We start from the raw sequence: 15,153 nt of genomic DNA, 5'->3' as shown, positions 1-15,153 counted from the left end.
AGAAAGCAATTAAGGCCATATCATCAGGATACAGACCCAGAGACAGAAGGCTTCAAACACAGCACTATGGCTTCTACTAAGGTGCTGCTGACAGGTTCCCGTTTTGAAAGAATTGTAGACACAGTATTGGAAAGCAAGGGAAAGCTGGAAGAGGATTTTCTGTTCCTTCCATTAAGCTGAAGATCAGACTACCCAAGCAGAGATACAACTAAAGTGCTTTAGGAATTGGCAGCTCTTTAGCCTAGTGCAAAATCAGTAACTCCACGGTAACACACCATCACTTTGCTTTACTGGGAAGAACAGCAATTCCAGATGGAGTTAAGAGCAGGATCTTCTTTTGACATTTTACTCTGGGAAACCATTCAAGCTGAACAAAAAACTCAAGACAGAGGCTGATGGTTTCTAAACTCAGACACTTTGATACCTCTGCTCAGAAACTGATAAACAGAGACACACAGGGTCCCTTATAGAAGCCAACTTTAAAGTAGGTGACTCCAGCACACAACCACAAGCAGCAGCCTACATGGGCCAGCAACCTGGAATTTCTTGTGGGCTACAAAATCCAATGACTGGATTAACTGCTGTCTGCTGTATCATTTGACTAAGACCAGTGCGTGAACCAACTTGAGCAAACCACATTAGTCACCACTGTCACTACAGCACAGACAGCCCCAGACACCAGCAATGAGATGCATGGGCAGCACTGCCAGTAAATCCCAGGGCACAACAGCAGCAGCTTCTGCACATTGGGAAGGAATCAGACATGCCATAGAGCTGCTTAGTATGTTTATATATCCAGGGTCCATTACACACGTTTCAGACTAAGCTCAGTGATGCTTTGGTCACATAAATGTGGTGTGCTGCCAGGCTGCACTGTATATATATAAAACCCAATAGGTGGTTAACTGACCTGTAAAACTGCATCCTCCCTTGGGTAGCAGTTGGCTCTGATGGCTTCTCTAACATGTCAGAAAAATGACTCCAGACAGATGCAATACACAGCACATAGAAAGGTTTCATTCTCTCTCATTATTGCATCCTTGACATTTACTGCAGAAAATTAAACACAATTGAAGCATTTCATACACATATAATAAACTCATCAGCACAGAACAAACAGCCAGGCAAGCTAAGTTTCAGCATAGGCTGCAGGATGCTGCACTATCACAAAACAAACACTGTGTCCTCACTACAAGCTATGGAATTCCCTGATCCTGCACAGCAGCTTCAGAACATGGTTTGAATGGAAGAGGTAAGAGCTGTGTTGCAGCTGTGTGGCAAGGGAAATAAGAGATGGAAGAAGCTTAATAGATTATCCAAATGTCTACTAAAATATCAGTAATGTTTAAGCTACATAACCTAGCAGAGTAAACAAACTGCATGTCTCATGAGGCTAAACTAATGTGATCAGGAAGGAAGTATTTCTGATCAGCCTCACGTATTCAAAACATTGCTCATCGGGCTTTGCCACTGATCCAGGTGGAATAGAAAGTTTGCAGAAGTAACATACTGTTTAGAGCAAGAGGGGACAGAGTAAAAGAAAAGGTGAAACCTCATGACAATTTTCAGAAGAACAGGAGTGCTACCTCCAAATTTCAGCTGAAGCCGCTGTATTTCTAAATCCTTCTCACATGCCTTGTCACACTGTCAGCAGCACACTCCTGCACACCTGCAGTATTTCCCCTCTCTTTCTTGACAGCTGCATTTCAGTAACAGGTCATCCAACTCTATTTTTCCATACATTGTTCATGGAGTGCCTAATGAATGAATATTTTAAAGTACTGTGAGTTTCTGGGTGACTCTGTGATCCTACAAAATTTGTCACTCAAGTACTTCCCAATCTCAATTCCTGTTTTGACAGCTTGTTTGAAACTGCCACCCAATTCCCCACTGGAGTTCATACTCTCACTGCACCCTTGTTCTTCCCAGAACAGACACCTACTTTCCTTCTGATCACAGATATGCAGAAGCTGCTCTGAAATCTTCTTCTATGTAAGTAATTAGATTTTATCACTGAGAACAAAAGTTACCACAAAATCCAAGTCTCAAGCGTCAGTCACTTACTGTGTCACTGTACCGCATTCAGCAGAAACAGCCTGCTCCAACAACATTTCATTCACCAAAAAAAGCCCCAACCAAATCCAAAAACCAACAGACAAACAAAAAACCAAATAAAACACAGATGGATGTCGCAAGTGACTAGAATCTAGCAGTTTTCTGTAACAACCTCTAATTTCAGAAATCAACAACTTTTTCATTTCGGTCATGAAATTGATGCAAAGAGATTGTGTGACCCATGTAATGCTGGCTCCAGTTCCAGTGTATCCCAAACTCCCCTGTCCTCCTGCATTGTTTATTCTCACACACAAGTGCTCATTTCTCATTTGATCAATGGGTCATCCTGAAAGACTTTGACTCATACTTCATTGTGTTTTGCTAAGTACAGTTTCAACCAAATTCAACTGGCTTGCTTAGACCCCATAAGCTGCTGGCACTAGGGTTGTGGTGGTGGGCTGTGGGTCTCTGGGGGAACAGAAGGGTAGCAATAAGCAAAAAACTGTACTAAACCATATAAAAAAAAATTATCCTTATCCTACTGAACCTGCAAATGCAATAACTAACCACCCCTATGAGCACTCTGCATGGCAGATGGAAAGTGGTTTAGAATAATGAGAGACTTTTCCCCACAAGTGGAAAATTCCAATGTACATTTGGATGTAAATTCTTTACCAATTATGAAGGTAGAATACTGAGCTATGAGAAACTGCCAGTTTGGAAGATGAAAACTAATGCCTCTTCCTTCACTTGCCAAGAGATACAGAAGTTAACAAAACTGGATCTCCTGCCCACAAAGCCATGCACCATTTTTTCCCAAAGATGCCAAGCTACTAAAAGTTGACTAGCAAAGATGAAGAGCCTAAAGTTAGCAGCAAAACAGTCTCTGGAAGCCAAGCAGGAATGAGTCAGAATCTTGTTGCTGGAAGGAGTTCTCTGAATCAGAAAGGAAGCTGGCTCAGCTCCCACAAGGCAGAAAAGCAATATAGCAAGCAATAACTGAATTTGAAAACAACACACAGCCCAACAAGTGATCCGAATAGGGATTTTCTTTCTTCAGATAAAAAACATCATCTAGAAACTGGTTAAGATCTCAGGTCAGGAAGGGAAGGCATGCAGTCTGCAGAAGACACACAGCACAAGCCCTAAGAATATATGGGTTGTGACAGTGATATAATGTCTGGGAATTAGTAGGAGAAGTGTTGGTCTACTAAATACCTTCCCAGAAAGTTTTCTAAATAAAGTAACCGAAGATGGGATATGCTGATTTCATATAACCACAAGACATGGGGGACAGCAGGATCAGTAAAGTTCTCCTGTGTGAGATGATCTTATAATAATGTCACACATGCAAATGAAATGTTCTTTTTTTAAAAGAAAAGCCTGACTACCCATTTGAACAGCCAAATTTGAACAGTCAGTTTTCCAAAATGCCACTGAGCACTGCACTAGGTTCCTAGTTGACAGCTGACTTCATGCTACACAAAGGGATGGACAAAAATATGAGTCCGTTAGTATATTCTGCACTGACAGAGTAGCATATCCTGCTAAAGATGCCAAAACAAATTTAGAGAGGAGATGGAAGCTGACGGTGTTAAAGTTCAGGTGGGATCTGAAGCTAAACATTCACCTTATTAAAAAAATCCCCTTGCTTCTGCCCACATTCTTTAATCTTCAAAACCACAGTGCCCCCTTTTACCAAGCTATACAATTCTGAACACTGACTCAGCAAAGATCCCCATTAAGCAGCTACTCATCCCTCAGAGAACATCAATAATGGTACTTTCAAAGCAAGCACACACAAAAAGTCTTAAAAGTCCATTTTTGGCCTCCCAAAAATGGTTGGGGGTTGTTCCTTTGTTTTTGTTTTTAAGTAAATACTGTAAGCTCAAGAAGTACTCCGAAAACAGAAAAAACTTAAAACAATTTAGGTAACATGGTTCTAAGTCTGGAGAACAGCATATGAAGTGTCTCAGGTGAAGCGAGCCTGTGCCTCCTGATGCTGCTCCAGTGTGCTGCTGGTGGCCCTTGCAGTCAGCACAACACTGACCAGCTCTCTCCAACGAAGCAATATTCATCCCTGAACAAGTGCTCCTGCCTTCCAAATGCCAGTTTTTTGGGTCAAATTAGTTTGAATTGTAGTTGGTATGGTATGTATATGTCCCAGACATGCAAGCAAGAGACACTGCCAGGACTAACAAGAAAAATACAAGTATAGAAAGAACCAAACCTAGCAGGATTCTCTCACAATAGGCTGAGTATCCCATAGCCTAGAAACCCATTTTATCAGAGTAACTTCATGAATTATCAAAATAACACAAATAAATAAATAATAAAGTTTTTGAAGCCTGATTTGACGGCAGAGATGATTTTTCTCTTCTATAAGGGAGCAAAGGACTTCAATCTCTCATCAGCTCAGCATTAAACACCACCAACTTCCTCTGTGAAGATGAATCACCATGATGCAAGGTGTCCGCTGCAGTCCTGCCACAGTCCTTATTTCCTCAGAAGACAAAAATATAGAAGCTCTGACCTACATAACAAACTATTTCCTCAAATTTCCCCCGCTGGTACTTGCCTTTGGTGTCTTCTACCATCCCTCCAAGACTTCAGGAGGAGACTGACTCAACAGGAAGGACACAGCGTGTATAATCCAGAATCAAGAATACAACTACTGTTCAAAATAGCAACACTGCCCTTGAAATCAGTTGCAGCTGAATTAATGACCAGATTGTTAGAGTGTTCCCTCAACTTCGCCTCAGGCTGCTAATTAGCAAACAAGTCATTAATTCGCTGGTAACAAGTGGTTTCTGAGGCATTATTGCTTCTGACATCTTTAATTCACCACTCTTTCTGGAAAGCTTCCCCAGACAACTTTAACCTCAGTCCTTTACAGATCAGCCCCACACCATTACCACCAGCACACTACACCACACACCCACTGAAGACGGAGGCAGAAAAACACAGCAGGAATACGCTAAGCTGGGTCATTAATTAATATTCATTACACCATTCCCAACTCAAGCCAAGGTGAGGGGAAGGCACCTCAAAGGCACAAAAAGTTCTAGATTTTGGTGTGGATCTGCCGTTATTTGTGGATACACAATAAGATACTATGAAACCTGGAGAAACCTTGCTTTCACCATGGTACACGTTGGAATACGCAATTCCCAATGTGAGGGCAGAGAACTGCTTTTATTTTCAATGTATTCTCCACAATAAAGCGCTGTGAACTGAAATATTTCATGTCCTCTGGTGCACAAAGTATGACTGGGGTTTGTTTTAACAGCTGCACAAATATCCATGCTTCTGAAAACAATCTGGATTTGGCCTGCCAACAAAGCCTGATCTAAGGGCTTTATAAAGGCAACATTACTACAGAAAACAAGTGCTTTTCATGTAAAAATCGATAGCAACAGAAACATCTCTAACAGACTACATGGAGTTTTTGGCACCTCTGCCTTTGCTATTCAACTCCTTTCTATTCAGTACTTATTTTATAAGTGCCCAAGTTCTACCAAGGTAGTGGTGAAGAAATGCTCCTGCAATTTTGAAGAGATACCAGCTTTTCAGTGTTAACAGAAGTGCAATCTCAGTTCATTGGACTCATCTCTCATCACACATGAGAGGAAACAAAATACTGTGAACATTACATTGAATGTTACTCATTTTACTAACTGGGCAAAACAAAAATCTTATTTAGAAACAGCATCTTAGTAATCCCCAAGAACTGAACTTCAGAAAGAAGATTCAACAGCTTCGATACAGCACACAATCTAATAAATTTTCAAGATTTAAAATTTGGTTCAAAAAAAGAATAATCCGACCCAATTAGCAAATTTATGCAAATCCACAGCACATATTCAACTTCTATTCCCACATGCCATATTCCTAAAGCAGTGGGAGAATATACGTTGCTAGGAAAAAGTTTTTTACAGAAAGGGTGATACAGTACTGGAATGGTCTGCCCAGGGAAGAGGTGGAGTCATCATCCTTGGATGTGTTTAAAGAAAGACTGGATGTGGCACTCAGTGCCATGGTTTAGCTGAGGTGTTAGGGCTTGGACTCGATGATCTTGGAGGTCTCTTTCAACTTTGTGATTCTGTGAAATCAATGCACTGGTAAAAGTATTTGCTTAGTAATAGGTCTTCCAGAATTCACAAGGAAAATGTTAACATGCTAAGGTAATGAGTGAAAAATTTAGTGAAGGAGAACTGAAAATAATCAGAACTTTCTTTCAGTAAAATGCACACCATGTAAAATGACACCAAGTCAAAATTCACCCATATACTTTTACCATCTCCTGAAATAACTTTGAGGAAACTCATGCATTATAATCTCTTAGAGAATATTTTAATTTCCTACTAAGAGGAACTTTATAAAAGTGAGAAACAGAAAAGCTTTGACTAATAACCCATCTCTTTATTTAAAGATTATGAAACAGACTCCGTGCAGACAGAAGAAGAAACAACTAGCACAAACCAAGCACCAAGGGAAGAACAGGACTGGGACAAAGTCAAATAATTTTGATGAAGGTACCATCATTGCAGGGCACAAAAGCACTATGTTGAGGTAAGGCTATGGATGAGCTTCCAGCAATAATCAATCTCTTATTCCTGAAAACTCTTAAATCCCTGTTGGAGAGGCTCTTAATTTCAACACTAAATTAATCATTTATCTAATCTAATGATAGGAGAAATCCCAGAGCAATTTTGTTTGAAAACTATGATGTCTTTACCCTTCTCCTTTGGCTTCACAACTGTCCATATAATAACTGTTTCAGACCTTGTCTCCTGGGCACAGTCCTCTCTGTTGAAATACCCAAGGCCTCACAGTAGACTTCAAGATTAACAAACTCAAGTAACACTACATAACTATTTTATAAACTTTATAAACAGATCTACATAAAGAAACAAAAAAGTTAGTTTCTCTAGGTCCAGTTAATCTTGCCATTCCAACTGAGGGGCCATCAGCCTCATAAAACCTTGTGCAATTCAATAAAACTTTCATTTCCATGAGTACCAAAATCAAGCCAAACATTCCCTGTTGCCAGCAGACAATCCATCTACTAACTTCCTTCCTCAACTCTCAGTGAGTCAATGCAGTTTCCTACTTCATGTTCAGCCAGGAGGATACTTACTACTTGCTGGTTTCTCTAACGTAGTACCTTAAATACTCATTTCCATTAAGTTTAAACATGTTAGGACCATTAAATCAAACTCTTACATGCTAAGTCCTACATGGAGTAAATATCTTTGGCAGTTTCTCCATTGGAAAGCTGCCTTGGATTCACAGCTGATCTCCACCAGGATAAGATACTGACATTTTTTATGCACTCTTTGATAACAGCACAAAGGACGTGCAGTCCTCTCAGGACAACATGCAAAGCAACAGAGTCATCACTAAGCAGCTTCAGAAACAGTTCTGAAAACTATAGGGAGATCTCCGATGGAAATTCAGCTTCAGAACAATTTTATCTTTTAACAGCTTCCTAATCCCCTCACCTGACTCCTGCAGCTTTACCTTTTAGAGTCGCACCCTCACCCAGGCCAATTCTTGCATCCAAAAGTAACAACTACAAAAATAAATATTTTTTTTAAAAAAGTGATAAGACAACCTTCCCAAAAGAAAAGAAAATAAAAGAAAAAAAGAAAGTAACAAAAAAAACACCCACCACCAAACCAGTACTTTGAGGATAAATCCAGAGTGCTGCACTAAGCCATCACCTCTTTACTGATTTTTTTTTTTCCCTTCCCCTTAACAGATCCAGGGACTGTAATAACATTTAATCCTCAGAAGCTAATCTAAATGTAACACTCAAAAGAAGACAAAGACAACGCAACAGAAAGAAAATTTGGCCACTGCCTTTTGGGAGTGCTGCTTTATCCCTAGAGCGAGTGCATTAATAGAGCTTGGAATGAAATGCCATTTTATTTTCTGCAGCAGGGAGGGGATTAGCAAGTTGTCTTCTCTAAACCCAGTCTGAGTCATGGCTCTATGAACACTGAGAAAAGGATGTGGAACGAAGGGAAGGGTGGGGAGCATTGGCTTTTTATTTACACACTGCTTCCTTTGTGGGTGGTTACTGATGTGTGCAGTTTGCTAAACATGGAAAGAAGGCAGGGGGAAGTTCTAGGTCCCCTGACTTTAATTCTGTTGGTTAACAAGAGAGAAAAATAATAATGCACCAATTATAACAACACAGTTGAGACAATATGTCCGTGGCAACTGTCCAATTCACCACAGCATGCAAGCAGCAAGGGCAAGTTGCTTAAGGTGCTGAAAGCTGTGCTCAGTGGTATCTTGTTGCTAGGATCTTTTTTCTGGGAGGAAATAAAACAGGTTGGACAGAGCCTAGAACAAAGGAGAAGGAGGAACTCTGAGAGGGGTATGTGGAGACGAGAGCAGCCTGGTTTCAGGTGAAGAGGTGAGGAACAAAGTCTATTGCACAATTCAGGCCATGCAGACATCAAGCCTTGAAGTGGAAACCAAGAGCTAATGACTGTGTCAGTGATTTAATATGAAGCTCAGCAGTAAGTATTTCAGTTCTAGTTTTATACAAAGGGAGATAGGAAGGTTTACTTGCCCACCTCACAGGCATGCTGTGAAGGGTCACTGGTGGAAAAGTGCACAATATTCCTAAATCCTGCAATGTTTGACAATCACTAAGTAGTGGAAACAGTCCGTGCAACACTTGACCACTTGTACAGAGCTGTAAGTGTTGATAAAAGAATTACAAAAGTCATTAAATGCCAAGAAAACACTGAGGTTTTGTTTCAGATAGTCTTTCTCCTTGCTTTGACACTGACTCTGAAAAACAGGGTACTCACTGTGGTAAGATCCCCAGCCCTATTTCCCCTTTCCCCCATCAGCTCTGCTGATACACAGTGGCAGAGGAGAACAAATACTTGTTCTCAAAAGGAACAAGTGCCAGGAACAGGTCTTCACAGTGTAACAGGGGTAACAGAAGCTCAGGAAGAGACACTGTGGTGAAGGATATGGACTCTCTGCAGAGGGAGAAAGTGCCACTCGTGGTTTCCTTTCCTTAAGGAGATATCATAGTCCAGCACCAGAAACTGGCAGACCTATACTTCCTTCATACTTTGGCTAATATTCTATTTCACATAATTTTGTAGGAGTGCCAGTTTATTCCTGCGAACCAAAGAACTAGACCTGCATAAATCAGTCTAACCTACCCTAGCACCTACTGTGCTTGGATGTCTAATATGAAAGTGCAGAAAAGGATGAGCAAACTATTCTTTCCACTGAAGCCACAGCATCTGGTAGGTTATTACCATAAACAGGCTGTAGAAAGACTTGAATGTAAGATGCCTAACAAGAGAACCTCAGAACACACAGACTTCAAGTCCTATCAATTGAGCATGGATGCCAGTGTAGGAAGGAACTTTCCCCGGCCCTGTCTCAGCCATATCATGACCCAGGTGTGAGGCACAAGAACACTTTAGGGGTGTTTGTACGGTGTGCCGAACACAAGGCAGCAATCTGAAAAGGGTCACTGCATGCTGATGGAAGTAACACACTGCAGGCTGATGGGAGGAAAGCAATGATTCTTCCTGCATGTACAATTATCAAAGGGCATCATCAGTCCCAGATCATGAACTTCAATGCTCAGCTCAGTACAATCCTGGCCACTGCTGGCAATTTCTACTGTAAAGAACTAGACTGCGTGATATTCAACTTCACCCTAAGTTTCACTCGCGCCACTCATCTTGTCCCTTTTCAAGATACCCCCAGCCATATTACTTTTTCACACAAAATTCACATTATGGCAGGTGTCTCTTTTTGCTGCATAGAAGACAGCCCGATGAATCTGTCCCTTTATAATGGCTCAAGTTCATATTGCCATCAAATAGAAGAGCATTATACAACAAGGCCAGAAGTCAGGGACTGTTAGATGACAAAGGCTCAAAGAAAAGGGGAAGAAACCCTTCAGAGACCACAAGCACACTCTCTGAATCTTGAAAGAAAGAATTCATTAGCATTTGTGCTAGTCTCTATCACTAACCTTTGTAAGAAATGGTAGCATTCCTGAATTCCCTACATTACCAGTCTTCGTTTCCACAAGAAACAGAACAGACCTAAGGAAACGGAAACATCAGGAACCAACCTCCAGACTACCTATAAAAAATAAGGTAGTTACAGTCTGTTATAGTAAGTGAAGAACATAATCCCAGGTCCCAGTCGCTTCCTTTACCAAGTCACAAGGATAAATCACAACTACACAACTTCACCGACAATCGATCACACATTTGCAGAAGCAAATCCAAGAAAAGATTCAACTGATCAAAGACTATAAGAACATTACATCCCATGATTTTTTTAAAATTTTATTTTTAAATAGAATTTAGAATTCTGCTATGGAAAACAGGATGGAAATGCAAGCAATGTGTTAGCTGCCTTATTTTGGCTTCTTTAGCAACTTATTCCTTGACTGTCCAAACAAAAACATGAAATTACAACAGGTTATGTGATGTTTTGGCAGTCAAACTTGATTTTAAATAAAGACAGCATAATATACTGCACACCCCTCTAACATATTCATCACTACTATATTATCTATTTATGCAATTAAGTATTGTAGAGTCTGGATTGGACCCAACCGGACTACATATGCTGCTACTCCAGTTTATTGCATGTTGGCCAACTGTTTACCCAACTGAGATTCGAGTGCTGCTCTTGACAGCATAATTGCTTTAGCCTCATTAATATTAAAGAATTACAGAAAATATTTTTTCTTGGGCAGCTGTTAGTGCATGTGGAACAATAAGGAATATAACACTACTGGCAAATACAAATATAATTTTAACACTATATATGCTCATGGCAAAAAGGCAACATTAAAGGTCCACTTACTGTGCTAAGGCAAATAAAAAAGACCAGAAAAATCACTGCACCCATTCTAAGAAAGCATTCATGAAAATTACAACTCTAATTTGAAACTAACAGGGATGAGATTTAGACTGTTTACCTTCTTTTTTCCTGGACAATAAAAACTTCAGAAGAGGTGCCATTCTTCCTATCCCCATGCTGCAGTGTGTAGGTTAAATAAAATGGGTCAAAGTTGGAATAGATTAAACATGTTCCACTGCTATTTTGAAAACCCTAGTAAATATTCCTATTTAATATTAATTTTTAAAGTCCCTCTCCTCTCCCTCATCCTTCCTTGCAAGATCTATCAACTTTATACTAAACTCTCTCAAGCTTGGCAGAGAAAGAGAACATGCCAGCTTACACCTCCTCAGCCCCCTGAGTACCTGACAGGAGGTAACTTCACACTCTGTTTACAGGAACATCCAGAAGCTACACACAAAATGTTATGAAATGCAAGTGGAACTGCTGAAAAGAACAAACATGGCTCCTCACTTTATCCGCTCCTCTGCCTTGGTGGCTGCCTCCTGATATTGCTCGGATGTCAGCTTGTAGATCTCGGCATTCTGAAACAAAGAATAGAATGCTCAGCTCTAAAAATTAAAGGCATCTCAGATCTTACCTTGTCACAAAGTCATCTTCTATAATTAATAACGATTTCCAACAACAAACAGAATATGCAGTTAAAAGAACACCAGAAATACTTAAGAGTCGATTTTATTTTCAGCAAAACGCATCAAGGCCATGACACATCCTTCATTCCAAGGTTCACCTTTGTGAAGGGAAAGAGGGAGAAAGGTTGCTACCAACCAAACCTGAGCTTTGGTTATTCCATGTAACCACAAAAAACAAGGTGTTTCCAGCACAGAGTTATTTTGAGTTCGAGCATGTTTTATTCTCTTCTTTCATTAATTGCTGTGAAGGCTCTTGTAAGTTACTGACATGCAAGTATCAAAATTGGCTGCTAGCGCTGGAAAATCCATTTTACATTTCAGTACTTCTACTTATGTTACTTATTCTTTAAAACAAAATTATGCAGCCTGTTTCCCTTTTAACAACATAGGGAGGTGTATCAGGTCTCAGTTAAGGCGCTGCCAAACAGAGTCTGGAGTGTCTTGCTGCAGGGCTTAAGAGGTTTGCATTAAATTCTCCTCAACTCGCACAGAAAGAGTTTTAGCTCACAACTGCTCAGTCACTAAACGTGGAGGATGAATTCCTCCTCTGGGCTGCAATGAGGAGCCTCTCAGGTACAGCAAGAGGGAATGGCTGCACTCTCCCAGAGACTGCACTACAAGGTCTCATGTCACTAAACCACTGATAAAGCTGCTTTAGGCAAAGTCGCTGGACTCCACTGGCAACTACCTCGCTCAAAGCTCATCTGCAAGGTTCTTACTCTGAAAAGGCACAAGCAAAAAATATGCAATAATCAATCAAAAAAAGTGACAAAATGGTATTGAAAGCGAGGACAGCTATTCATTTAGGGCTAGTTCGAGCTGCTATCTCGTCTCTCCCCAAATTTGGTCATTTTATATAGAAGACTATTCTTGCTCTTCTTCATTTATTTTCCCATAAATGCAGCTGTGGTCCTGCACATGATGAGCTGACACATTCTGTTCAGTGGTTGGAAAAAGGAAAGGACAGATATAACTCAAGTTCTATTAGTGGTTCTGCCACTTGTGCAATCTTGGGCAAGTCACCATTTTCCATCTGCAAGTGAGGGATAACAGCTGCCTGTATCTCTGAAGTCGTGTGAAGCTCACCTAATTGGAAGGTTTATAAAGGTTTTCAGAGCCTGGGCTTGAAGGTGCTATATTTAAGCATTTTATCTCTGGTGCCTGAATTTATGTTACATACCAAAAGAAACAGAACAGAATTTTCTTTTTCAAACTTTGACCTAGGAGACAGATTTAAACTGAGAAATCATGGAGCGCTAACCACTTCAAAATGCATTTTACTGACAAATTATCATTAATGTTTTTGTTTACTTACTGGTTACAAAGTGGTCAAACTTCAATGCTATTAAATCCATTTTTCTCCTTCCTATATTGGAAAGTTCAGCTTCTAATGGTGCCTTTTTCTCTGGCCTGTAAACAGACCTCATGACTTACAGCTCCCTGCTGTTACTTATTCACACATGAAACCACAAGACCTGTGCTTCATTAATTAAATTTGCTATTAAAAATTAAACAATGTGAATAAGCAGATGTAAGCGTTATCTCCATTGGGCTTCAAAGGTCTCATCGTTTCTCCAATTACTACCCAAGCAATTTTCATATTTCATACTGTCTGATTTCTCAAAGGGACTGGATCTGAGAGATCAGAATGAGAGAAAGTGGGAAAAAGAGAAAGCAAGGTAGCAAATTTAAACACTTTCCAGGCAATAGGAAGTAGTCCTTGTCAGATACTATTAGCCTGCACCACTCTGCAGTGAAACAGCAGTGGGAGAGGAAAACAGGAACAAATATGTTGTACGTGAGACCCAGCATGAGGGCCCATTTAACCCACCTAAGGAAAGTAATGATAGCCAACAGAATCATTCGCTGGATGTACTGTCGATTAAAGTGGTTGCAGCACAGCCCTACCTGGTTTATTAGAGAGAGTTCAACTGCCCAGTACTTTGGTCAGGCTCATCTTCACCATCAACTACAGACATGGACAAAAATAGCTGAGAAAGGAACCCGGGCTTTAGTTCTGAATTCTGAAACTGCTAAAAGCAGGCAAGTGAGAGCCTGAACAGAGAGGCAAGAATCTCAGTGAGGGAAAGGAGGAAATACTTGGTCTCAAAGCAGCCACGAGGCATCATGCAAAGATTGAGGAGGGGCGAGAACATCTTCGGCCTGCAGATAAAGCTGCTGAGTTTTAAAATGAAAAGGAAACATCTTTCCATGTGATCCAACTGGGCCTCTTGCTGTTGATTCAGACCTCTCCCCTTCAAAAGCTCTAAAACGCAATAAAACAATATTTCTAATACTATGAATCAGCACCTTTAAATGCTTCCTCAAGCAATAAAAACAAGGGGCTTCTATTTAAGCTGGAGTTTGTTCAACAAGTAGATTTTTTAAATACATTTTCCTTGACCTTTAGACCCTTTCCAACCTTGGGGAAGTAACATTCCCTTTTGTCCTAAACATTAAATGAGCATCAAATGGGCTAAATGGGCAAGAGAAGGGCCTTTCAGCATGGGCACGGGCACAGGCACAGCAGGTTCTGTGATCTGGGGCCTCTACTAACAGAAAATAATTTTCCAAAGATTCTCATCTATACTACTTCAGACACAAGATCTGCTTCGTTTTCAGCAATTTACCCACCACACTATGGCAGGAGAGAACATTCCAGTGACCGAGAACTTTTGAGGGCTTTATAATATAGCTTAGCAAATGAGGAGCTAAGCCAGGAACCACCTGAGCACTTCCCCCAACTTCAGCAGGGTCACCTCCACACAAGGGCTATTCAGCAGGATCAAGGTGTGGTATTTGCACTTGAAACAAAGTCTGAGCTTCCTGTAGTCTTAGTGAAGTCCTTTATCTTCATAAAACGATATTCAGTGGTACAGTAAAAGAGAGAACATTCCACACGAAATTACAAGACACGAACGCTGCTTTTAATTTACTTTCACAATATTTGATGCTTGAGATAAAATGGCAGCTCACAAAGAAAAAGTTGAACATGAGACCTCAACTATTATTAAATAAAGCTTCTGGCAGTCTTAGTTGCAGAAATAAGTTTAAAAACATGACCAAAGGACACCGTAAAGGCTCAAATAACAAAAGACACAGAAAGAATGAATGAACCACCTAAAATGTTTCACTTCTCTCAATAAAGCTGAGCCTTAGGGGAGTCAACTTCAGAACATTAGAGCTTTGTCATGTGGGGAGAGAGCTCTCCAGAGAGGACAAACAAACTAAGCAAAGAAATGTTAGTTTGAAAGATTTTTCCCTGCTATTAAATGATGGTTTGTAGCAAATAATAAAAACACCAAGAAGTTGTAAAAATACATAACCAGAGCCTAAAGCGCAACAGAACCATTTTCCTTTACCCTGCTGTTTTTCTACAACAGATTTGCTGCTATACCCTTGCTCTCCACTCTTCCAAAACACCCTTGTGCTAAAAATTCCCTTCCAAAGGGAATCAATTTTAAAACCTAGAGCTAAATTTGGAGTAATTTTAATTCAGCATTTCTCCTTGGCTGCAAACATGCAAAGAAACTCC

General features: G+C 40.3%; 1 protein-coding gene across 4 annotated transcripts in view; it reads right to left on the bottom strand.

Moving 5' to 3' along the window:
• The window catches only part of CHCHD6 (coiled-coil-helix-coiled-coil-helix domain containing 6), a 111,457-nt gene that overhangs the window by 40,721 nt on the left and 55,583 nt on the right, over window positions 1-15,153 (bottom strand). For all 4 annotated transcript variants that reach the window (XM_066195174.1, XM_066195173.1, XM_066195171.1 and 1 more), the window contains one exon: window positions 11,440-11,510. In XM_066195174.1, coding sequence (XP_066051271.1) covers window positions 11,440-11,510 — 71 coding nt within the window. The remainder of the gene's footprint in view (window positions 1-11,439; window positions 11,511-15,153) is intronic.

Source organism: Chamaea fasciata, unplaced genomic scaffold (genome assembly GCF_029207755.1).
Source record: "Chamaea fasciata isolate MVZ Bird 193981 ecotype frontalis unplaced genomic scaffold, bChaFas1.0.hap1 SCAF_13, whole genome shotgun sequence".
NCBI classification, from domain to species: Eukaryota; Metazoa; Chordata; class Aves; order Passeriformes; family Sylviidae; genus Chamaea; species Chamaea fasciata.
This window is presented reverse-complemented; position numbering and strand designations above follow the sequence as displayed.